The sequence below is a fragment of the Piliocolobus tephrosceles genome, chromosome 3, assembly GCF_002776525.5.
Source record: "Piliocolobus tephrosceles isolate RC106 chromosome 3, ASM277652v3, whole genome shotgun sequence".
NCBI lineage: Eukaryota > Metazoa > Chordata > Mammalia > Primates > Cercopithecidae > Piliocolobus > Piliocolobus tephrosceles.
The window spans coordinates 98,127,003-98,153,205 of NC_045436.1; the positions used below are offsets into that span (position 1 = coordinate 98,127,003).

Consider the following 26,203-nt stretch of genomic DNA (forward strand, 5'->3'; position numbering starts at 1 on the left):
GGAAGGAAGGAAGGAAGGAAGGAAGGAAGGAAGGAAGGAAGGAAGGAGGGAGAAAGGAAAAGAAAAAACTGAGACAAACAGAAGCTAAAAGACAAAGTCACAGACAAATCATCATTGAACTGAGATTGAAAGCCACTTCTCTCAATCCCTGCAACAGGCCTATTTTCACACCACACTATCTCCATTTTTTTAGAACCTGCTTCTGTTAAACTGCTGATTATCCATTCAAGTTATTTCAAGGAGTAGTTGTAATAACTCTGTTTGGATCATTGTAATATTTATTAATGACTTTAAAGTGCTAATCATAGGAAATTGTGTTTTCACTTAATTAATTTCTGAACCTCTATTATCTTTCCAGGTACCACTGCTTTGTATTTGTTCCTGGTTATGCATCCTTCCATCCTTAGTAACTCCCCCAGCCCAAAAACCTTTGAGGAGGTACAGTTCTTTAATAGAAATAACTACCACAGGGGGATTGATTGGTAAGATGGGTTATTAGTATAAATCTAAAAGTTTATGTACTGTGCACAGTATAAACTTAGCACTAATATTTAGAAACATCTAAGTTTGTAGTCACAAATAAAAGTTAACCTCTGTGCCTTGGAAATTGATTGAATATCATAAAGGGGCTCAGAAATTTTTCAGAACAAACTCTTCTCAGTTTATAAAGAGACTTGTTTCCCCAAGAGGATCACATGTAATTTCAATTGTCATTAATTTTCTTGATGGTAATTATAGATATTAAGTCAGAAGAATAGCATAATATTCAGAAATTTAATTCCTCTCTACTAGTAAGGGAAAAAAATTTTCATATCTTTTTCTTCTTGTGCACTTTTTATTAAGTGATACTATAGCCAATATGTGTAATTTTCTATTTTCTTTGGCACATAAAAGGAAAAATAAATAAATAAAACTAGAAACATTTGTATATTACATGAGTAATCAAAGCTATAAAAAAACTATCAACAATACACAGAATTTAATTTTTGCCTTTGAATCAAAATTAGAAATATATCAACCATCTGAAGAAAATATTTAAAAAGTAAAAATGTCAGAATACACAAAATACAGTCATGTAGTAGAGATAGATGGTACAAACTAACATGTTAACCATAAAATGTATCTAAAGGTCTTGCTATGAAGGTGTAATGCTGGACAGAGAGTGGTATAAATGAGTGAATTATAATAATTCTACAGCTAAATAGATTTTGCATGTATTTTAGCATAGTCATATATATCTCTGTTGTCAGATTGCATGATCTCAATTTTATAATTATCAACCCCCTGAGGAGCTGCTTATGAGAAGTCAGAATGGAAAGGAAAAGGAATGGATTGAGTATAATTTGAGCACCTACTAGGATTTAAGTATATTCTAATTGTTATATATCTCACTGCCAATTTTTCAATTCAGGGTTTGATATTTTGATTAATTGTGTGGTGTTAAATAACAACTGGAAAATCAAGAAACCATCAACAGTGGCCAGGCACAGTGGCTCACATCTGTAATCCCAGCATTTTGGGAGGCTAAAGTGGGTGGATCACTTGAAGTCAGGAGTTTGAGACCAGCCTGAGCAACATAGGAAGACCCCCCATCTCTACCAAAAATACAAGAATTATCCAGGCATGGTGGTGTGCACCTGTAGTCTCAGCTAATTTGGGAGGCTGACATGGGAGGATCACCTGAGCCCATGGAGGTTGAGGCTGCCGTGAGCTGTGATTGCACTACTGCACTCCAGCCTAAGCAACAGAGTGAGACCCTGTCTCAAAAAAAGAAAAGAAAGAAACCATCGACTACTTCAGCTGTATTTGACCACTGACTCAAATATATATGCCAGTATATAATTATAGAATAAAATGATGTTAACATCAGGACTAAAAGGACTGAATAAAAACTGCTTTGGAGGTGGACAGGAATGTATTAGTATTACATTCCTGTCAATAATTGGATTCTCTAGGACTTTTTTTTCAAAAAACATATTTTTGAAAAATTTATGGTAAAAAATTATTGCAAGAGTTACTCTTAATTTTTTACCATAAACCTTTCAAAAATATGTTTTGATCATCATGTGGCTAGGTACTCTGACAGGAACAAAAAGTCTGGCCGGGCACACAGGCTCACCCCTCTAATTCCAGCACTTTGGGAGGCCGAGGCGGGCAGATCATCTGAGGTCAGGAGTTTGAGACCAGCCTGGTCAATGTGGCAAAACTCGTCTCTACTGAAAATACAAAAAGTAGCTGGACATGTTGGTAGGCACCTGTAATTCCATCTACTCAGGAGGCTGAAGCAGGAGAATCACTTGAACCTGGGAGGCAGAGGTTGTAGTGAGCCGAGATGGTGCCATTGTACTCCAGCTAGAAGGAGACTCTGTCTCCAAAAAAAAAAAAAAAAAAAAAAAGGAAGAAATACTCAGGGTCAACCCAAATAACAAATAAATGAATAAATGTGGAGTATTGCAAAAAAAATTCCATTTTTCAGGTAAAAGAAAATGCTGAAGTTTTATGTTTTATAGAAGTAGAAAACCTTAAGGTAGGCATTTGCTTTTAACCTCCGCATTGTTAAAACACTTCCAGTTTGCTCACTAACTCTTTGAATAACCTGAATTTACATTCTCTAAATGTGAGCCTATTTGTGGAGCTTCCAGGTCCCATACTAAAAATATGAATATTTTATTTGCTTCTCTGTTCATCAAACATCTTTCAAGTGCCTGTAAGTGCCAGCCACTACACTAGAAAGATGCGGACATATAAGCAAACAAGAGCTGTGCCCTGCCCTCTCCATGAGCTCCTGGAGCCTGGCAAAATCAACACATTATAGGTCCAAGATCCAGACTTGCTTGAGGAGGTTTTCAAAGCCTAAACTGTTCCAGATATAAAAGACTTCTAGCAAGGTAGGGCAGGTTTAAGAAGCTAAAATTTCTGCTCTTTTTTGTGATTTTTGAAGCCTTTTTCAGAACAAGCAGGTTTGAGACAAGCTTGGACCAAATAAGATACCACTAGACACTTGAAATAATCTTAGCACTCCTGGAACCAGTATGAGCTTCTACATAAGAAGTATCCTGAAATTTGGCACTTTCTGTAAATAGAATGTACACCAGAACAAATAGCACATCAAACCTTCCAGAAATTTTTGTATATCTCTTTCTCCCTAAAAGGGTGCCAGAATTACATATCACCAACAAGCCAATTCCAGACAACATAAAAGGATTTCTTTACTGCTCTGAATCTCAAGATATGACTGTGTTGCACCATCTAAACTTTGCAATATGTTAACAACTGGAATTCTACCAGAAGCTTTATCATGTTTGAGGATATGATCTCAGTCAAAAATCTATCAACATCTCATGTGATCTTTTGGTCAAAAGAAAACAAGACACTGTAAAAAAACAGGTCATTTCATGAATATTAATGACTTTTTTGTTGAGTAATTATTGAATTACCTTGTCTTGGTAGCCCAGTGTGATAATGGCTTATGAATTGAAGGGGGTGGCAATGGAGGCTGAGGCCATTATTATAAAATATAAGAATTCCTAGAAGCTATATTTTTACAGTCGCTCTAAAAAAGCCCTTTTCCTCTAAAAGATGTTCCTTAGTGCTTCAGAAATACTTCTTATCATATGCTGAATTAGTTGTATTTGACAACTTTTATTCAGGTGGAACATTAAATGAAATCCTACATTTCAGTGCTTGAACCTATAGATATCCCTGTGTTCATTCTGCTGGTAATTTGAATTCTGTCTACTGGTGAGGATATAGAACATGACCTTGGGAAATTTGTTAGGATTTTATATTTGGAATATACAAACTTTTTAAACTTCTCTTATAATTATACTAAAGAGAGACATAAGTGGCTCTAAATGAGAAAAAGTAAGCAAATAAGCAATATTTATACCAGATATGCTCTGCATCTTTGACACTATGTGAGTAAATATAACACCAGCACAATACATTTGTGGAAAAGAAATTATTTCACTTGCAATAAAGTAAAAAATATTTTCTCTATATCCTTTTAAAATCTCTGAACTGAACATATCATCTGTTTTAATACAATTTTCTTTTTGAGTACTTGAAATTTTCTCTGTACAGTGTTTCTACATTTAGACACATTTGAGATAGCTAGCTTGATCACTGTTGCAGTTTGATCATTCTGTGTCTACGTGTTTGTTATCACTTATATTTTTTCCTGATATTAAGCAAAACATAAAGAAAATATACTTAGAAAAACATCTTCCAAACACATTATTAGTGTTCTGGATATTTTTCTCTTCCTAACTATAGAGGACAAATACTGTAAAGAAAAACGCTTTTGTTTAGGAAACACATGAATTTGTGGGACACTTTTAACATCTTTGGTCTCCAGAATATGCGTATAAACCAGAATCTTATTTTGAGAAAAATATTCCTTTTCTAGGTATATGGATTTCTTCCCAGTACCATCTAATGTCACCACTGACTTTTTGTTTGAGAAGAGTGCCAATTACTTCCACTCAGAGGAAGCCCCTAAAAGAGCTGCTTCTCTGGTTCCCAAAGCCAAGATTATCACCATTCTCATTGACCCTTCAGATCGAGCATACTCCTGGTACCAGGTAAGGAAAATGCAAATAAAATACAAGCATTGTTTTTAGCAATGCCCACTACAGCAGGTTTTCACAAAAGAGATTTGCTAGTTGTTTGATATCTACAGAAAAATGAACAAGATTTTCTTGATTTCCACTGAGAAATTTCCTCCATTAAGTTTTTGTTCTTGGGCCGGGCGCGGTGGCTCAAGCCTGTAATCCCAGCACTTTGGGAGGCCGAGACGGGCGGATCACGAGGTCAGGAGATCGAGACCATCCTGGCTAACACGGTGAAACCCCGTCTCTACTAAAAATACAAAAAACTAGCGGGGCGAGGTGGCGGGCGCCTGTAGTCCCAGCTACTCCGGAGGCTGAGGCAGGAGAATGGCGTAAACCCGGGAGGCGGAGCTTGCAGTGAGTTGAGATCTGGCCACTGCACTCCAGCTCGGGCGACAGAGCAAGACTCCGTCTCAAAAAAAAAAAAAAAGTTTTTGTTCTTATTTTATTAACTTAATCACTTCATTTAATAAAATGTATTAATGCATTAAGAAAAACTAAATTAAAATATAGCAAAATATTATGTACTTTTTTATATCTCTGCTTCTATATGTCTGCATTTTAAAGGTAATAATTTAAAATCATTATTTTTTCATCTGATACATGTGTACTCTATAAAGAGTCAGATAGCAACAATTTCAGGCTTTGAGGGTTGTACAGTCTCTGTTGCAACTCTACCATTTTATTTCAAAAGCAGCCATAGACAATATGTTAATGCATAAGCATTCCTGTGTTCCAATAAAACTTTACTGAATAGGCAGTAGGCCATAGACTGCTGACCCTGGCTCTAAAAGAGCTTAAACAACTGCTTGTCCTAAAGAAACAGCTTAGTGGCAAAACTAATATATATAAGAATCTTTAGGCTGGGCTTGGTGGCTCATGCTTGTAATCCAAGCATTTTGGAAGATGGGAAGATTGTTTGAGCCCAGGAGTTCAAGACCAGCCTGGGCAACATAGGGAGGCTCTGTCTCTACAAATAAAGAAAATTAGCCAGGTATGGTGGCACACACCTGTGGTCCTAGCTACTCAGAAGGCTAAACTGGGAGGATCGCCTGAGCCTAGGGGGTTGGGGCTGCAGTGAGCTGTGATTGCACCATGTACGACACCCTAGGTGACAGAGGGAGACTCTATCTCAAAAAAAAAACAAGAAAGAAAGAAAAGAAAAGAGAAAAATTCTACATCCCTGAGATCCTAACACATCTAAATGTTTCTTGTATACTCATTGCCATTGTTTTCTGATGTTGGTTAGAACCTTGCACAGAAATGCTCACTTTGAAATAACTTAACAAACTCTAGTAATAATATATATATCAAATACACTTCTAATAAATCATTGCAAATAATAGGAAACAATCTTTTACAACTTGTTTTGGTGATAGTTTAACCACCAGTTGGAAGGGTTCAATAAGCAGCAGTCAAAATTAACATAATAACATAGTAAAATTGATGGAGTCAGTGTCTTTAGTCTCTAGGACCCTTAGTTCTCATTTCTCAGGTTTGTAATTTAAAAAAATGCTTTCCTGCTGTTCATGTGTTTATCCATTCATCAAATAATGTGCTACCATATGCAAAGTTTTTTTCTAAGTGTGATTTGAAAAATAAATGTGATGCTATACTTGAAATTGCTTTCAGCCTAATTGGAGAAATATATATAAACAAGCATATAAATTAGAAAGTAATAATCAATTGACATACAGACTCCTTCAGAACGACAAAGCCCACCTGACAAAGATCAGCTGGGAAAGGACAGATTAATTCATGGCTGTCGCAGAGAAGCCCAAACACCAGAACCATGGGGCACTTTCTTAAATAAGGGAAAGATATGTAAGGAGAGAAATTTGGGTAAAATTAAAATGAAGAAGTGTTTTCATAGGTGCAAAGCAGAGCTATGTAAAGGAGTTATCATCAGGTCAGTGCTGAAAAGCAGACTGAGGGTCCTATTTTCTTGGAAACGATAATGTTAAGACAAATGCAGAATGTTCTATGTACGAAAACCTCTAATCTGAAATCTGCAAGTAGGCTGGATATATGAATGCTTCCCTGTGTTAAAGTGACCCACATAGCTTAGATCCTCCCTACAAGAGTGGGATGTTCCATTCTTACTAATTTGATTTAAAACAGCTAAGTTCTTGACAATTACAATATTACAGAATAAAGTTGCTCATTACTGAGTCCTTTTGCTACTTAACAAAAGCAGTTGTTGAAGTCCACAAGAGGAAGAACAGATTGTTGGAAAAGGTTTTGTGGCAGGAACATAGTAGGGAAAGGTCACAAAAAGCAGATGAAATCTTAGATAGGCATTTTGATAATAATCTGAATAATAGGGAGTGGAGACATCCTGGAAAGCTAAGATCCATAAAAATCCACAATTCTATACTAATCATTCATGCCAAACCTGAAGCCATCTTTTAAATCAAAACATACAGCAAATTGCAAATTGCCTGATTTGATCTTGCAACTTTTACCTTTTCCACTAAGTATCTGGAGAGAAGAAAAATAAGCCTTAATTGACTCCAAGAAAATGAAGAAAATTGGAGTTTGGCAACCACTTCGTCCCTGAAAAATATAGAATTTACAGAAAAAGAAGGCTTTAAGGCTGCAAGCTAACAAAATGTCCTAAATATTACAAATAAATCACAGTGGCAAAATGCAGGCCTTAACAAAGTCTAGCAGAGTGTGTAGTCCAGTGATTTGAATCTCAGTTGCAGAAAATTTGCTGTTCAACTAGATGTGGTAAACATCCACCAACTCACTACTAAGCCTGAATATTTATTGGCCAATTTAAAGAAAAGGTGATTTCCTCAAACCCATGGGCCTGAGCCTGAGCCATTATGAAACACTTTCCTATTTGGATTGCTACTTTCTGCATTTTCTGCACAATAAATGATTCTGATTCACTGCAAAGGTTACCATTAGATAAAATAATCTTGGCTTTTAGATACCAGGGAATGTATGATAAAAGCTGTGGATTTCAGATAATGTGCATGTCAGACTTTCTAGTACTTTCTTCATTTAAAAGAGCTGATAGGCCTTTCCTAATCTAAAACTGCATTACTAGATGGAGCAAAACTATTTGGCAGAGATAGTAGAGTGCTTGTCTATTATGGATATTCACTGGACACTATACATGGTTTGCTTATGAGCGGGAATGGGGCCATTAACACTGTTTTCAAAAGTTTACTTTCACAATAAAATACGTACACTAAAGAAACAACTCGGTAATGTTGGTGAAGGAATCCTATCATAAGAATTCAACTTCTACCAGATAAATTCTCCAAAACTTACTCCCATAAGTATCATAACTTCAAATCCGGAGGCTCCAAGCAAACATTTTCATCAGTTATTAATTTCAAAATAAATAACTCTCCAGCAGTGAGGCACTTCTTTCTTTAGCTTTGAGACTTGTCACAAAGATTGGTTTTTAATTATTTACGCCTATGGCTCAGATTAGTTTAATCATCCACCTTTTCATCATAGCATCAACGATCACATGAAGACCCTGCAGCTCTGAAGTTTAGCTTCTACGAAGTGATCTCAGCAGGGCCCCGTGCACCCTTGGAGCTCAGAGCCTTACAGAAGAGATGTTTGGTCCCAGGGTGGTATGCCAGCCACATTGAGAGATGGCTTGTTTATTTCCCTCCATTTCAGGTATGGAGTAATAAGGATTTACATCATGTTAGAATCTCATTAAGTTGATGACTTTGCCTTAAGGATAAGAAAATTTTCACTCGTTAAACTATTACTAGTTTTTCCTCTTTAGTTGTAAATAATGAGGCTGTGGCAAAGAGAAATAGGCAGAAGTAGAAAAACTGTTTAATTTTCTAAGAGTATTTCAGGATAATTCTCCTGCTGTATTTGCTGTGTATACCTTTCCTGATTGTAAAAAGCTTCGAAAGCTTTAGATCCCTGATTCTTTTCCTGAGAATAAAGTTTGAAAGAGAACCTCTTAACCAAAAAAGACAAATAATGTTTTGCTTAATTAAGTGCCATTATTTCCTTTTTGAACCCCCTTGCTGAATTTTTTTTTTTTTTTTTTTTGAACTCTGAACTTTTTATTGGCCTCCTGCTCCCCAAAGGGTACCCTGCTTCTGCTGGCTTAATGCCTCAGAACTTTGGTGTCGTTGGTCTCAGACACCACTTTGCCATCCACTATCCGGCGGGTGGTGGTCTTTTGGATGGTTTGCATGGAGTTGCTGCTGTCCAAGGCATCACCAAGATTGAATTCCTCGCCGTCTTCCAGCAGGCGGCGGTAGGTGGCAATCTCAGCTTCCAGCTTGGACCTTGATGTTCAGCAGGGCCTCATACTCCTGGGCCTGTCGCTGTCCCTCTGCCCGGGTCTGTGCCAGCTCTGACTCCAGGTGCAGCAGGATCCCATTGAGCTGCTCCATCTGTAGGGCGTAGCGGGCCTCCACCTCCCTCAGGCTGTTCTCCAAGCTGGCCTTCAGATTTCTCATGGAGTCCAGGTCGATCTCCAAGGACTGGACTGTACGTCTCAGCTCTGTGAGCGTCGTCTCAGCAGCTCCAACCTCGGCGGACTGTGTGGTGAATTTTTTATAAGTCCTATGTTTTTCTCAGTCCCTTGAATTTATTCTGCCTGGCATCAACCTAGACTGCAAAATCAGCCAGCCCCTCATGGGATCGTGTAAGCAATCCAGTCACATCAAAGATGGCATATGCCTGTGAGTCTAGAGCCATGCTGTCCAAATACGATGACCACTGCCACCTATGACTATTTTAATTTATATTAAAATCAAATAAAATGAAAAGTTCAGTTCCTCAGTTGCTTTAGCCACATTTTAAGTGCTCGATAGCTACATGTTAGACCCAGCAGCTATAGAACATGTCCATCATCACAGAAAGTTCTATTGAACAATGCTGGTCTAGGCTAAATAGAAATATCAGAGAAGAGGTATGGATAGACAAGACCTACTTTGCAAGCTTTGTGTCCTTTAATCCTGGTCTCCTCTTATCTCGCTGGGTCCACCCTCCTTGGAGTAACAAGAAACTCCTCCTTAGTTTCTTGAGGAACTTTGTCCATGTTCAGGTTTCCTGAGAGTCTAACCTTATTCTCCACATGGATTATCAAAATATTTCTTCAACTTTTACAGTGCTATTCCTGAAAGGAATCATGAGGAATGACATGTTCTCTGTCATATTACATCTGAGTTTATTACAACCTTTCTTCTTTTCTATTGTACTTCCCAACTTGAATGATGGGATCATTGCTTTGTCTGTTTTGAAAGTTGGTTTCCATTTGTGATTTTCTAGTCACATTTCTAAGCTCTCTTGGTATTTCAACTGCCTTTTCTGCTTTCATAGTGTGACTTCTCAGATTGCAAACCATGAGTGTACTTAATTGGTGTGATTTCTGGTTCCAGGTCATTAATGAGGATGACCTGGATTCTATCTAACACCAATGCATGCAATTTTACTCAGGACAGTGTCTCTCACTGAATAAGTTCAGAGTGCAGAAATTTTTCATTGTACAGTTTACATGTCTTTTTTCAATGTGCATTTTTTTAATTTGATAATTTAGTTGCTAATTATTGATGGGCAACAATTAAGAACTGATCCTGCTACAGTGATGGATGAAGTACAGAAGTTTCTAGGAGTCTCGCCTCATTATAATTACTCAGAAGCTTTAACGTAAGTTTATATTCTAATTAGTTTATTGACGTTTCAGCAGGGAATTGATTTCAAAGAAATTGCAGTTTTGTCATACAACTGTCAGGTTACCTGTTCCTTATATCCTGGTTATTTTTCAATTTGACATTAACCCCCCCCAAAAAAAAAAAATCAACAGTGTGACAAAGAAATGTCCTAACCTAAACCCTGTGTTAATTCTTACTTGTACAAAGATTTCCCTGAAAGGAGAGAAATAAAACAGTGGTAAATCTTAAAACAAACCACAAACCTTAAAAGAAGTTATCTGAAATAAGTTCATAAAGCCTGAGCCTATTTAACAGGCAATATGGGGCCTCTTGGAAGTATGAACAGGTGAGTAATTAAGTAGTTTAGGAACTGACTCTTCTCTCATTTATGTAATTTTCAGAAACAATATCATACAGCAAGAAATAGTCCATAGGTGGTTGAATAAGCAGAGAGAAATGTACTATTATTGCTCCTAAAACAAACATTCTTTTTATGTTTTATTTTTTGCATCTTTGTCTTTATCCACCATTTGACCCTGTCGCCTCTCCTTCAGAGTCCTCAGCAGTTAAAGCACTGGTTTGATTTTTCTGTTTGTTTGTATGTTTTTTTGCTGGTTTCCTCTGATTTTCTTAGGTAACTGACTCTATAAGGTTCGTGACTGGGGACCAGTAAGGCACTAGGGTTGAAGAAAGCAGTTACTCTCGGAGGTGTGCCCATGCCTGAGACTGAGTGCTGTATCCTAGGTGCCTCTCTTATCTCACCCTAGTGCTGACTCTGGGCTTCACTTAGCATTTTTGAAGAAGACCTCTATCTTACTGTGTCCATTTGGAATGGCTGGCAATCAGATTTAGGAGAATTATATTTGTTTCTACCACAAGTGGAGAGCAACTGGAAGATACTGAGTTGGATTGGGTCATGGACCTCACTCACACCGTAAGCTGGGTTTTTTTTTAACTACATGGACTGAGCCTTAAAAAAAAAAACTGAAAAAGACTATCATGGAATTTTTCCATTGTATTTTTCAGTATAAAACTCAGTTCCACAGATCAAGTAGTTTTCCCTTTTTTTGTACTCTTCAATATCAATTTAGAAAGCGAGAGGCAGGTTCCCTTTACCTTTCAACAAACTTTGCAGTTAAAAAAAAAAAATTAGCAGAAAAACATCAAATACTGCTTATAACTCCTACGATCAAATATAGAGACACTTAAGGGAGGCATTTTGGTTTAGAGGACAAAGCAGTAGGTGGAACTCTGCAGTTTTGAGCTTCCTTCTTAAGAGTCATTTATACTTTGCTGTTATTATTAACCTTCTGACCTCTGTGTTTTCTATACTATGAGTACTGTCAGAGTTTTGTAGAGCTTAGTTCAAGTACTAACACAGACACTGGCCTTAGGTATTTAACATTCAACTTGACCTTGTGATTTCAGTTTGCACTTAAAAATTCAAGACCATTTTCTGTTCTATATCTTTTTAAGTATCTCTTAGAAAAGAAAGCTTTTATTTTCTAAACAGTTTTCTATTTCAAGTTAGGTTATCTTTGGATTTTTTTTTATAGAGTATGTAGCAAAGCATTGTATTTCAGAAAAAAATGTACAGTATTCTATAAAGACAGAGTTGCTTTTTCTTACGGGATGGTCCTTGACCTGCATGCTGTGTATTTGTCCCCTCTGCAGCCAGCTCAGCAGCAAGCTTTTTATTCATCTCCACTGCTGAGAAAAGGCAGTGTAAACTTAAAAGAGTATCAAAGCAACATACTATATACAAAGAACTGTAGGTCCCTTTGCATCTGGGCTGCATCTAGCAAAATTACTGATTATATGATTCTCTAACCTGGTTGGGGGCTTAGTGGGTGAAATAGCAAGATAAGATATGTGTAGTCCCTGAAACCACAGTTTCTGTTCCAGCAGTGCCACCCAGGCTCTCACCCTGCAGGTGGAGATAATGTGTTTCCATTCCATTTCTTTTTATATTTTCTTGTAAATCATCAATTGGCCTGACACAACTTGTAAAACCTGGCAGTGCACTAGTTGTAGAATACTTGGAAGTTTCATGTCATTGTCTGGGGTCTAAATTGATCATCCTTCACCCTATGCCCTTTGTAGTTGTTTATCTGAAACCTGTCTTCACAATTTACTTACTCCTGTTAGAGTAATTATACTGATAGCTGTTTCTGTAGTGCTGTGGAAATATTGAGGATGACTAGAGGTACAAAATATATATCCTCAGAAATGCCATTTATACCAGTTTGTATACTTTGTACACTTTGGTATTGCTTCTTATTTTTTCTTCTTGTTTTCCTGCTGGTGATAATGACGACTATCTCACTGGTGCTTAAAAAATTTTTTTCTCATTGGAAGACCTCTAAGGATGTAGTAAACTGCAAACCAATATGAATTCTCAACTAACTACATAAATCTAGTGCTTTGCATATAGTAGAATAAATGAATGAAGCAAGGTCTATACAAATGTTTTACTATGCAATCTTGGCGTGAAAGAGTATTCCAATTTAAGAGATCTCTAAACTTGCTATCTTCCATATAGCAAATTTCAGCATCAAAACTATTTTCAAGAAGAATCACAATAAGCTCCCATTGTCAAGACTGTTGTTTATTCCTTTCCACAAGTGCTAAAGAAAGCGTTCAAGACTTCTAAAGATATACAAAGTCACTGAAGAATTTGTGATGTCTTAAAATGACTAAGTACTGTCATCATGGGTGTTAAATGATATATTTAATGTTAAATAATCTGATTTTCTCAGTGATCATGTGAATGAAATAAGCAAAATAAGCTTTAAAAATATAAATAAGAACTTTCTCATTCAATGAAGTAAATTATAATTTACAACTCTCGTTCCACATACCCTTAATCCCTAAATGGAATTGATATATTAACATTACTTTACTTTTTGTGTTACGTGTTGTATAGTATTTTGAAGCAATCATTTGAAATAAGACAGGAAAAATAATGCTTAGCATGGAATTGTGCTAATTTGTATACACTAAAATGAAAAATATGGATTTTTAGTTTTGTCATGAATACATCTATTCACAATTATACCTAGCCATCAGTGCCAATGACAGGTGTCTTCAGGTTTAGAAATACTAGTTAGCTAAATACCTGAACCTGGCATCTTTATGTCTCAGTCACTTAACCTATTTGTCAAGATGAATGAAACCAGACTATGTTATATGAATTTTTAGTATTAATTTACTTTGAAAATATCAATAAATGGGCAATGAGAATTTGAAAGCCGGGAGTTGAGTATATTTGTTTGTTTGTTTTGTGGATAAAGGTTAGCTAAGTCATGAAGGACTGAAGTTGTTTGAAAATCAGGACTTCAATAGCTTTAATATAACTTCCTTGGCAACCAAATTTATATTGCCCATGAACGGTTTTCCTACCCACTGTAGATACATTTGAGTACAAATGTACTAAATTAAATCTTTCTTATTAGCAAATTATAGTAGCCATAGTAACTAAAATCTGTTGGTTCTCTGGATGGCATGAAAGAATACCTAGAAATGCTGAGTAGGGAAAAGAAAAAAATTGTCTACTCTTATTTCTATGATAAATTTTTAAGTGGTTGTAACAGTTCAAAATAAATATACATTTACATGTCCCATATATCTATCTCTCTTCATAAAACACAATGTGATAGGTACAATTAGCTCCATTTTTTTCCGATTAAAAAAACTGGGGCACAGGAAAGTTAAGCCAAAAGTCACTCAGCAAGTAAGTTGAGGAGGCAGGATTGAAACTCAATTATCTCTGGAACCTACACTGCCAACCTGTTAAGCTCTTCATATTGGCACAGGATGTTAGAACCACAGAAAAACAATACTGTGAATTTTTAATAGCGAATAGCATATTAACAGGAAGTGCTTCCTTAAAAAGAACTAGAACCTTAAAATGAGCTATGGAAGTTGTCTCAGATTTTATTATGAATAACATCCATCTCCACATGCACTGGATGTCACTTTTCTTCATAAATATGTAATCATAAAGATATGCAAATTAAAATACATTGAAATACCACTATATTACCCATTAGAATAGCAATAATCCAAAAGACAATACCAATTTACTGTATTAGTCCATTCTCCTGCTGCTATGAAGAAATACCCAAGACTGGGTTATTTAAAAAGAAAAGAGATTTAGGCCAGGTGGGGTGGCTGACACCTGTAATCCTAGCACTTTGCAAGGCCGTGGCAGATGGGTCACCCTGAGGTCAGGAATTCGAGACCAGCCTGGTCAACATGGCAAAACCCCATCTCTACTAAAAACTCAAAATATTAGCCAGGCATGGTGGCAGGCACCTGTAGTCCCAGTTACTTGGGAGGCTGAGGCAGGAGAATCACTTGAACCCAGGAGGTGGAGGTTGCAGTGAGCCAAGATCGTGCCATTGCACTCCAGCCTGGGTAACAAGAGTGAAACGCAAAAAAAAAAAAAAAAAGAGAGAGAGAGAGAAACGAAGGAAGGAAAGGAAGAAAGGAAGGAAGGAAAGAACGAAGGAAAGAAGGAACGAAGGAAGGTAGGAAGGGAGGGAGGAAGGAAGGAAGGTAGGAAGGGAGGGAGGGAGGGAAAGAAAGGAAAAGAAAGAAAGGGAAAGAAAGAAAGGGAAAGAAAGAAAAGAGGGTTAATTGACTCAGTTTTACATAGTTGGGAAGGCTCAGGAAACTTACAGTTATGGCAAAAGCCAACTCTTCACAAGGAGGCAGAAGAGAGAATGAGTGCCCGCAGGGAAAATGCCAGATACTTATAAAACCATCAGATCTTATGAGAACTCACTATCACAAGAGAAACTGCCCCAATGATTCAATTACCTCCACCTGGTCCCGTCACAAGAGAAACTGCCCCAGTGATTCAATTACCTCCACCTGGTCCCGTCACAAGAGCAACTGCCCCAATGATTCAATTACCTCCACCTGGTCCCACCCTTGACATGTGGGTATTATTACAATCAAAGGTGAGATTTGGGTGGGGACACAGAGCCAAATCATATCGCAAATGTTGGCAAATGTGTGGAGAAACTGGAATCCTCACACACTACTGATGGTAATGCATAATATGTGGCCACTTTGGAAAGCAGTTTTGCAGTTTCTTAAAAACTAAACAGCATCTTACCCAACAATCCAATTTCATTCTAAGAATCCACCCCAGAATAAATGAAAACCTAAGTCCATAAAAGCTTGTAAGGAAATTATTATACCATTATTCATAATAGCTAAAAACTAGAAACAATACAAATGTCCTTCAGCTGGTGAATGGATTTGTTATATCCACACTGAGGGGCGGGGGTGGGGAAGGAATGTTCAGAAAAGAAACAAATGTAGAGTTAGAAAGAATTTATCTGGGCCAGGCATGGTGACTCATTCCTGTAATCCCAGTACTTTGGGAGGCTGAGGCAGGCAGATCACCTGAGGTCAGGAGTTCGAGACCAGCCTGGCCAATGTGGTGAAACCCCATCTCTACTAAAAATACAAAAATTAGCTGGGCATGGCGGTGCGTGCTTGGAATTCCAGCTACTCCGGAGGCTGAGACAGGAGAATTGCTTGAACCCGGGAGGCGGAGGTTGCAGTGAGCCAAGATCGCGCCATTGCAATCCAGCCTGGGTAACAAGAGTGAAACTCTGTCTAAAAAAAAAACAAGAAATAAAGAAAGAAAGACTTTATCTGGAACTAGGGATGACAGCAGGGATTGACTGCAATGGGCTGCAAAAATAGGGGTTTTCAAAGGATAGTGGAAATGTTCTAAAACCAGATTGTGGTGATTATTATACAACTATATAAATTTGCTAAATAGTGCTGAATTGTATATTTAACAATATGTAAATAATACCTCAAAAAAGTTGTTAAAATAAAATACATATCAGTAAAACGATTCCTTAAATAAGAAACATGTTTGCCAGAAGAGAACTGATTTTTAACAACTGCTATGCCTATCCTATATTAGTAATATCTAAATGATGGTATTTTGATTTTGAAATTTACTGAATTGCTATTTTCAATTCAGTATTCACCCATAGAAATGGTTTTTCCATGTAAAGGCATTTCAGACACACTTTAGTCTTCTAAGTGTAATCTGAATGTTTTGTACGATTAACCTGCACGAGGGTAGAAATAAAGTCACGTTTTCATTAATATAAAAATGTCAGCCAGCCAAGTTGGCTCACGCCTGTAATCCTAACACTTTAAGAGGCTAAGGTGGGTGGATCACCTGAGGTCAGGAGTTCGAGACCAGCCTAACCAATATGGTGAAAGTCCATCTCTACTAAAAATACAAAAATTAGCCGGGCATGGTGGTGCATGCCTGTAACCCCAGCTACTCAGGAGGCTGAGGCAGGAGAATTGCTTGAACCTGGGGGGCTCAAGGTTGCAGTGAGCCGAGATCACGCCACTTCACCCCAGCCTGGGCGAAAGAGCAAAACTCCGACTCAATAAAAAGAAAAAAAAAAAAAAAAAAAGTCACTGTTTAGAGCTTGAATCATTGGAGAATCTTGGTGCCCCTGCCCACAAGTCTTTTACCGTTGTTTCTAAACATCCCCAGAAGATATTCCATACAAGCATAAGAAGCATTCTTACCCATTCTTGTTTTACTCTTTAAATCAACAAAATTTTATTGAATAACTATTACGTGCATGACTCTGGAGACACAATGATAAACAAAGTATCCCCACCACCAGGTTAGGGTAGCCATAGAAGCGAACACTAAACAATACATGAACACTTCCTCCAAAACGTTCATTGCGTGAAGGCCTTGAAAGGAGGGGCCCAGCCATGATAACGGTTGCCAGTGCTTACATAAAAAGATTGTTTCCTTGCTCTTCCACCAGACTTCACAGAAACACTGCTGCTTTCTGAACAGATGTGGAGAGATTTTCTCCATCTTCGTATTTTTATTTTTATTTTTTTGAGACGGAGTCTCGCTCTGTCGCCCAGGCTGGAGTGCAGTGGCCCAATCTCCCCCAGGTTCACGCCATTCTCCTGCCTCAGTCTCCCAAGTAGCTGGGACTACGGGCGCCTGCCACCACGCCTGGCTAATTTTTTGTATTTTTAGTAGACACGGGGTTTCACTGTGTTAGCCAGGATGGTCTGGATCTCCTGACCTCGTGATCCACCCGCCTCGGCCTCCCAAACTGCCGGAATTACAGGCGTGAGCCACCGCGCCCGGCCAATTTTCTCCATCTTCTATTACACTTCTTCATTTGGGCTCTGAAATAGTATTACTTCTGCCCCAAACTCATAAGACCTTCAATGAATAGCAGTCCCTTCATCTATCTATGATGGTTCTCTATGAAGGACCAGACCCAGTCCCTCGGGCCATTGGGTAAATAAACATGCTATCCCTTCTAGCTTCTCCTTCTCATTTGCATCCTGACACATTTATACCATTGCCTATGAGTGTATGCATACAGATGCCTAGGCTAGGTGCCAGCTACACACAGAAAGTTTTTTTTCTCAGTAAAGCCCAGCGTGACACCTGCTGCATAAGATCTAATTAATCAGCAGAGATAAAAACTTATTTTTCTTTTGATTCCTAATTTTAGCATGTGTGGAGTTCAGTGTTTCTTAGAAAAACTTTCTCTCAGAAGACTACTCATTTCAATACACAGCACATGTATGTTCCAGTTACATATCTACAGCAAGGTATATTAGCGGGAAGTAAATAGCTGGTCTGGATTCTGAATTTTGATCACTTGAATACTTAAAATGAGTCAGAATTCAATTTTGGAAAATTGCTAAGAGCAAAATGTTAATGAAAAATATTACATCAATCACAGACTTCCAGAAATGTTGTATTAGTGTTTCCCAAAGGCTTTCATGTACAGATTATTTAAATAATATGGTCTTTATTAATGATCTCTTTGTAATTCTGTATATAACACTAATTTATTCAGTTGCCTTACTGATTCAAACAAGAGTATAAACAGCATGAAAACATAAAATGTTGTGCCCTAATCTGACACAATTGCTTTAATAATGATGAGAAACCAGGCTTTACATAAATGGAATGTGATTATTCTAATACACAAAGTCATACAGAGGCAGAAATCTAGGTTTGCATTATTTTCATAGGACTACAGTTATAAATTCTACAAGATTAACTACATATAGAGTACACCCCCACGTACACACCCACACACACACACATTAGATCATACTATCATTTTAAGTGCTTTGTTAATGTATAATTTACATATAATAATCCATTGTAATTGTGTAGTTCAAAGAATACAAATGTATACAGTTGTATGTACCACCAGAATCAAGATATAGAACAAAAAGATATAACCCAAAAAGTTTCCTCATGCTCCTCTGTAGTCAATACTTTCTACTCACCTTGACCCCTGACAATCATCAAGCTACTTTCTTTCACTTAGGATAATGCTTTTGAGTTTCCTCTATGTTGCTACATCTGTCAGGAGTCAATTCTTTATTATTGTTATGTATTACTCCATTTTATGGATATACTACAATTTGTTTATCCTTTCACCGGTTGATGGACATGAGTGATTTGCATTTTTTGGCTATCACCAACAAAGCTACTGTGAACAGTTGTATGGACATATATTTTCACTGCCTTTGAGTAAAAACCTGGAAATGGGAAATGGGATTGGTGGGTCATATAGTAGTTCTGTATTTTAATTTCTAAGAAACTTTACAAAGAGGCTGTAATATTTTTAATTTCTACCAACAATTTTATTTGTTCCACGTCTTTGCCAACACTGGATATTTTTAAAATCAGTTATTCTACTGAGGGTACAGTGCTATTTCATTTGTAATTTGTATTTGTATTTCCTTAATGATGAATAGTGTTCAGCAAATTTTCATTTGTTCATTGATCATTCATGTGTTCTTTGGTGAAGTGTCTGTTCCAATCTTTTTTCCTTTTTTTTTTTTGAGGCAGAGTTTCACTCTTGTTGCCCAGACTGGAGTGCAATGGTGCGATCTTGGCTCACACAACCTCTGCCTCCCAGGTTCAAGTGATTCTCCTGCCTCAGCCTCCTGAGTAGCTGGAATTTTACAGGCATGCACCACCATGCCTGGCTAATTTTGTATTTTTAGTAGAGACAGGGTTTCTCTATGTTGGTCAGGCTGGTCTCGAACTCCCGACCTCAGCTGATCCACCCTCTCGGCCTCCAAAAGTGTTGAGATTACAGCATGAGCCATCATGCCCAGCCTGTTCCAATCTTTTATCCAGTTTTTATTGATATTTTTATCTTTTATATTGAGTTATATATTCTGAATACAAGTTCTGCATTCGATATATTTTTTACAAATGTTTTCTCCCAGTCTGTGGTTTCCCTGTTCATTTTCTTAAGTGTCTTTATGAGTGCAAAATTTTAAATTTGGATAAATTCAAAATAATCGTTATTTTTCCCTTATGGTTCATCCTAAGAAATCTTTCCCTAACCCAAGGTTGCAAAATTGTCTGGGTTTTTTTTTCCTATGTTTTCTTTCAGAATTTTTATAATTTTAGATATGTTTTTAGCCTAAATTTTTATAGTTTAGATTTAGCTCAATAATACATTTCAAGTTAATTTTTATATACAACATGAGGTAAGGGTCAATGTTCAGCTTTTTCATATGGATATCCAATTTTTCTTCTGCAATTTAAAAGACTAATCCTTTCCCATTGACTTACCTTGACAACTATTTTTTGAAAATCAGTTGACTGTAGATGTGTAGATTTATTTCTGCATTCTTCATTTTGTTCCATTGATCCATTGGTCCACTGATGCCAACACCATACAATCTTCATTACTGTAGAATTTCAAGAATTACAGTAAATCTTGAAATTAAATAGTATGAGATCTCCAGCTTTGCTCTTTGTTTTCAAATTGTTTTAGCTTGTCTACTTCCTTTACATTTTTATATGTACTTTAGAATAATTTTCTGTTTCTACTTAAAATATAGTCCACTGGAGTTTTGATAGGAATCATACTGAATCTATAAATTTGGAGAGACTTGGTATTTTTAAAATATCTAGTCTTCTGATTTATGAGCATAGTATAGATCCCTTTTTTTCTAAAATTTATCTTAGCAACATTTTGTAGTTTTAAGTGTGCAGTCATTGCACATATTTTTTGTTAACTGTCACCCTAGGTGTTTCAGGTTTTCACATTGTAATGGTAAGTAAAGTGTCAGAAGTAGCATTCCTAGAAGTAGAACAGACTAAAAGCAAAAGAAAAACGTTATCTGAAGAAATAATTCTAATTGAGAAGAAAAATGGTGATAGAATTATTGAATAACAAAAGCTATGTAAAGGAATTATCATTGCTGACTATTACTTTCACTTTTATATCTCAGCATACAAATTAGTGCTTTATTTACAGTGAATAATAATATAAAACCTACTTGGAGACCAGTAAAACAGCAAAGGCCCTTAACCTAGAATCAGGGGGCCTAGACTTGAGTCATGACTTGAATATTGAAGTATAGTACGAGATAAACCTTGACAAGCATTTTCTCCTTTCTCATTTTGTGTTCAACTAATACTTGGCAAATGTTTACGAGAGCCAAACAGTATGCTAAATGCTATAAAATGGGAAGAATCCTTCACATCACATCCTTAAGTGTTAGAATGAAACCTCAAATGAGAGTTATATGAAATATTTTGGTAAGAGAAAACGTATATTTAATGTGCTATTATTATGTTTATTATAATTATGGCATAAAAAGTTCATTTAGGCTGGGTGTCTAGCACTTTGGGAGGCCGAGGCAGGCGGATCACCTGAGGTCCGGAGTTCAAGACCAGCCTGACCAACATGGAGAAACTCTGTCTCTACTGAAAATACAAAACTTAGCCGGGCGTGGTGGCGCATGCCTGTAATCCCAGCTACTTGTGAGGCTGAAGCAGGAAAATCGCTTGAACCCGGGAGGCGGAGGTTGCGGTGAGCTGACGTCGCACCATTGCACTCCAGCCTGGGCAACAAGAGCGAGACTTCGTCTCAAAAAAAAAAAAAAGAAAAAAAAATTCATTTATAGGTGCTATTACTTTAAAACAAGCTCATACCAAAAGAAGAAAGTAGCTCTGAAAAAAATAAATGGATTATAGCTAGAGAATCCTAAAAGTAATCACTCCATGATATCCTGAAACCTTTTCTCTTCTATTACCTTCTAGTTGTATGATACAAGTAGCATCTAAATTCATAGACATGGATGAAGACTGACTTGTTTTTAAACCCTACAAAGGAAAAGAATGACTTGTTTCTAAACCCTAAAAAAAAATTGAAAATTTATGCATTTTTTCCTTCCAGATGAAGGAAGTAGCCTTATTAATTTCTATTAATAGGAGACCTGCTGACAGTTTTTCTAGTAGGAACCTGGCAAACTCACAAATATGACAGATGAACTGAGAATTTAGAAGTATGCCAAAAGACTTTATGCAAAGGAATATAGTAAAAAGGAATTCAGTTTCTCTGGTTATAGATTGTTATCCACGTAAAATATTTATGCATGGGTCATTATCTCTTATAAATTGGTTGAAAAATGATTTTCTGGTCTTTTTGTGTGTATTTTTTATATTTTTAGGTTTGATTCTCACAAAGGTTTCTGGTGTCAGTTACTGGAAGAAGGTAAAACAAAATGCCTTGGAAAGAGCAAAGGAAGAAAATACCCTCCAATGGACTCTGATGTAAGCATAGAACTTAAAAATACAAACTAAATCAGCAAAATGATAAGCAACAATATCATCTATTTTCTTAAAAAACTAGTTAAAGTCAAAATTCAGCCTTTCTAAAACTTAAAAATGCCATTTCATTTTCAGTACAGGTAGGTTGCTTGTTTTGATTTACCCACAATATATTATTACCTGTCATGCAAGAATAAAAGAAAACAATAGAATTTGACATTCTGAAAAAGAATAAAGAGATAATATCTTATTCCAAAAAGAATGATACCTGCACAAAAATTTTAGCATAAATGTTAACTGAAAGCAAGACAGGAAATATATTCATTGAAAAGTGAAAATAGGACCAAGATTTCTATTTTTGGCCAGGTGTAGTGGCTCACACCTGTAATCCCAGTACTTTGGGAGGCTGAGTGGATCACTTGAGGTCAGGAGTTCGAGACCAGCCTGGCCAACATGATGAAACTCCATCTCTACTAAAAATACAAAAGAAAAAATTAGCTGGGCATGGTGGCAGGTGCCTGTAATCCCAACTACTCAGGAGGCTGAGGCAGGAGGATTGCTTGAACCCAGGAGGCGGAGGTTGCAGTGATCCCAGATTGCACCATTGAGCTCCAGCCTGGGCAACAAGAGTGAAACACTAACTCAAAAAAAAAAAAAAAAAAAAAAAAATTCTATTTTTTTCACTGCCTGAATCATTCTGTTGTAGTAAGTGTGCCCTGGGCAGTAATATAAATTACTGATACACTATACTAAGTTTTGAGCTGTTAATATGGTAATAAATGAAAGAAGCAATACATTTCCCAACATCTAACTTACTAGCAGATAATTTAGGCTTTGGGGAATGTAGATACACACTTTGCAGTATGTATTCAGCACTTCCTGTTTATTCCATTCAGAATGGCGACACTCTGATTAAGTGATTAAGTGTAGCATTAATCACCTAATGCTACAGTTTTCTCCATTTCTATATCCCGCATTTTTACTTTGATGCTTACTTGACATATATTAAGATTTACTAATAATATTTTTATTATTAGTCTAGTTAGTATATAGTTTCATTATAAGCATGCAAGTGGATTTTGATTTGTAAATTTTTTAGATCTCAGAAATTAAAATATGATTTGGGACTTTTCCCCCACAATTAATACATTACATTAACTAAGAATCCTAAGATGGTCTGAGGATCCTAAGGTGGGCTAAACTTATTTGAATACTTTATCTAACAAAACCTTGAGGACTATTTTTTTGTGCCTGACCTGATAGATGCAGGGTCTGTCCTCAATAAACTCTTAATTAAATCATATACAGAAGAGGGGGGGTGTTTCTGTTGTTTTAATGAACAAACTGCAATTTCAGAACTCCAATTTTCTTTGGCTGATTATTACAATATACCTTCAGAGCACTTTGAAAACAATCCTTCTTTTCCCAAAAGAAATTGACATACAATTTCTATAGTATTTCAAGAAAGTAATATAAAATATATCATCTACATTTATGTCAAAGCTATTTCCCTATACATTTATTAAAGCTAAACTGTTTAAGAGACACTGCTGAATAGCTTTCTTAGCATTTTATTTTACTCTGGTCTAACACAGACCTTATTAAATTTGGTGGTAGAGAAAGATAAGAAAAACACAACTTTTCAGGATATCATTTCTTCTCAACAAGGTTACTGAGTATTCCATATTGGGTTTATTTAAGGGAGTGGCTGATTTCATGAAAATAATGTCCAGAAAGGAGGTAAGAGTAAAGAGGTCTTCACAGGTCCTCCTACACATTGAAAATACAAATGTGTAGGAGGGATTAGAGTGGGCAGTACTGTCACCATGCCATTTGCCTCTTCCTAGTAAGAAAAATGCCAGTACCCAAGACCGCCAGTAAAATATCATAGGATGTGCTAAATAAATAGTCCACATGCTAATACAAATTTTAATCCAGATCTGGTATACTTGATAGTTATTTCAACATAGTCAAAGTGTATGAAATATAATAAACAAAATAAAATGTACTTTTTTCTCCTCCTCTCCACTTAGAGCAGGACATTTCTGTCAAGCTACTATCGAGATCACAATGTGGAACTCTCAAAGCTGCTGCACAAACTGGGTCAGCCTCTGCCATCCTGGCTGAGACAGGAGCTGCAGAAAGTAAGATAGCACTGAGAGAAAACTCGAGACTTCATCGTCCATGTAGAACACACCTTTTCCAAAGCTTCCAGAAGCTACCAAAAGGCAGTTGAAAAATATACCTCTTCAAATGAGAACAAAGAACAAAGTTTCTTCCATGTGCTGGCATGTGGATGATAAGAAAAAAAGAAAAAGTATGTGTTAAAGCCTTGAGGCCTGTGGCCTTTCTCTTAACTCATATCTGAGCCTGTGGGATTACTGTAGACTACTGTGCACTCATGTGGAAGTCAATTGCAACCAACATAAATATCAAACACAAATGCAGAACTGTTCCATTTCATAGTAATATTTACACTTTTATATATCAACTAAGATTGTGTCTCTGTAGGTTTTTAGACCACTGTTTGCCTGTACAATGTTTTCTTATTCTTTTATTCTATAAACTGTCCTATGAAACAAGAAGCAAAATAAACTTCACAATGTAGCATAAAATGTCAAAAGCATAACACCCATGAAAAATGCTTGCCAAAATTTAAATTCACTTAAGTATTTAGAAATAATTGTAAATTATAATTTGTGCTAGATCAGAGTGGAAACGTAATATATGAGCTTTATCTGCACCAAAAAAAAGATAAGTGCTATAGCAAAAGTGATGTTTTCATATACATGGTCTAGTGAATATATGTAAAAATTACTAACTCTTCCATCACAGCATATTGTTATACTGAAATATATACTGTAAAGCTGTTGGGTGGTAAATAGAAACACACTGAGTACACCAAAACAGTAAATAACGAGGTAAAGTGTACTGACTGAATCCTCTGAAGGGGAGAAATTATAGAGGTCTAAAGACATATCATTGATATTTCTATGTCCACTTGCTATAAGCTGTGAATCGATCCCAGTAGTCCTCACTAGTGCTACAGAAATGCATGCCTAGAGTCTGAGGTATGTGTCATCTCCAGAAACAGGTTGACTTTTAAATATGAATAACTTTTATTTAATGCTCCCCAAAACAAAACCTATTAAATGAAAACTAAAAACAGTTTCCCTAGATGATGTGATTAGGCTATTTACATTTAGGTTATCAAAAAGATTGCATTTTCCCAGATAGTTCAAAATAAAATTATGTAACGTAAAGATTTACAACAAAAAACAAATTAATATATTATTTGCAATCTAATATCTGCAGTGATACTTTTGATATAAGGCAAAGAAACATAAGCAGAGCAGAGTCCCATTTTTGAAAATATTTCACCCATCACTCTGGTGGAAGATAACAGTTCATAGGTACAATTAAGGATTAGCTACTAAATTAAATGCAGGAAGTACAAAGATGAGCAAGTTATGCTCTTGAAATATATTTACATTTAAATTGTAAATGATATACATGGTTAATAAAGTTTTCAAAAAAGAAAAGAATACATCATACTTATTGTCCTGTTAACATTTACTTAATTTTTTTTTTGAGGCGGGGACAGAGTTACACTTTGTCACCCAAGTTGGAGTGCAATGATGTGATCTCGGCTCACTGCAACCTCCGCCTCCTGGGTTCAAGTGATTCTCCTGCCTCAGCCTCCTGAGTAGCTGGGATTACAGCCACGCACCACCACACCCGGGTAATTTTTGTATTTTTAGTAGCAACAGGGTTTCACCATGTTGGCCAGGCTGGTCTTGAACTCCTGACCTCATGATCCACCCACCTTGGCCTCTCAAAGTGCTGGGATTACAAGCGTGAGCCACCATGCCCAGACTACTTAATTTTTAAATTTACTGTACATATACATAAAATTTAAGTAGTAAATTAATTCCCTGCTATGATTATAAGCCTTCATAAAATATTATCAAAGCTATGATTAGAAAAAAATGAGAGGACAACCTATAGTAAAAATATTTTCATTGTCATTATAATGGGTAAAACTATCAATTACTAATTAGAAAACAAATTGTGAGATCTACTTACTATAAATGTTTAAATGTACGTTATAATTACTAACTTTTTAAAAGTTTCATGTAACTAAAGAATATGCTAATTTTTAAATATACTATTAGCAGAAAGAATTGGAAAAATCACCAGTTTTTAAGACTCTTGACTCTAAAAGCAAAATCAAAGTCATCTGGACAAATATGGGAAACACAGTTTTCATGCTTACTGCTGTCTCTTTTATAGCAGCACATGCCAGA

The 26,203-nt window shown here is 36.4% G+C and overlaps 1 protein-coding gene across 1 annotated transcript in view; it reads left to right on the forward strand.

Moving 5' to 3' along the window:
* NDST3 (N-deacetylase and N-sulfotransferase 3) overlaps window positions 1-25,533 on the forward strand; it is a 222,077-nt gene extending 196,544 nt beyond the window's left edge. Inside the window, exons 9-14 of the mRNA XM_023220033.1 lie at window positions 359-482; window positions 4,409-4,583; window positions 8,088-8,258; window positions 10,147-10,256; window positions 21,797-21,899; window positions 23,930-25,533. Of these exons, the coding sequence (XP_023075801.1) occupies window positions 359-482; window positions 4,409-4,583; window positions 8,088-8,258; window positions 10,147-10,256; window positions 21,797-21,899; window positions 23,930-24,049 (803 nt within the window). The 3' untranslated portion in view covers window positions 24,050-25,533. The remainder of the gene's footprint in view (window positions 1-358; window positions 483-4,408; window positions 4,584-8,087; window positions 8,259-10,146; window positions 10,257-21,796; window positions 21,900-23,929) is intronic.
* Window positions 25,534-26,203: the final 670 nt, after the last annotated feature.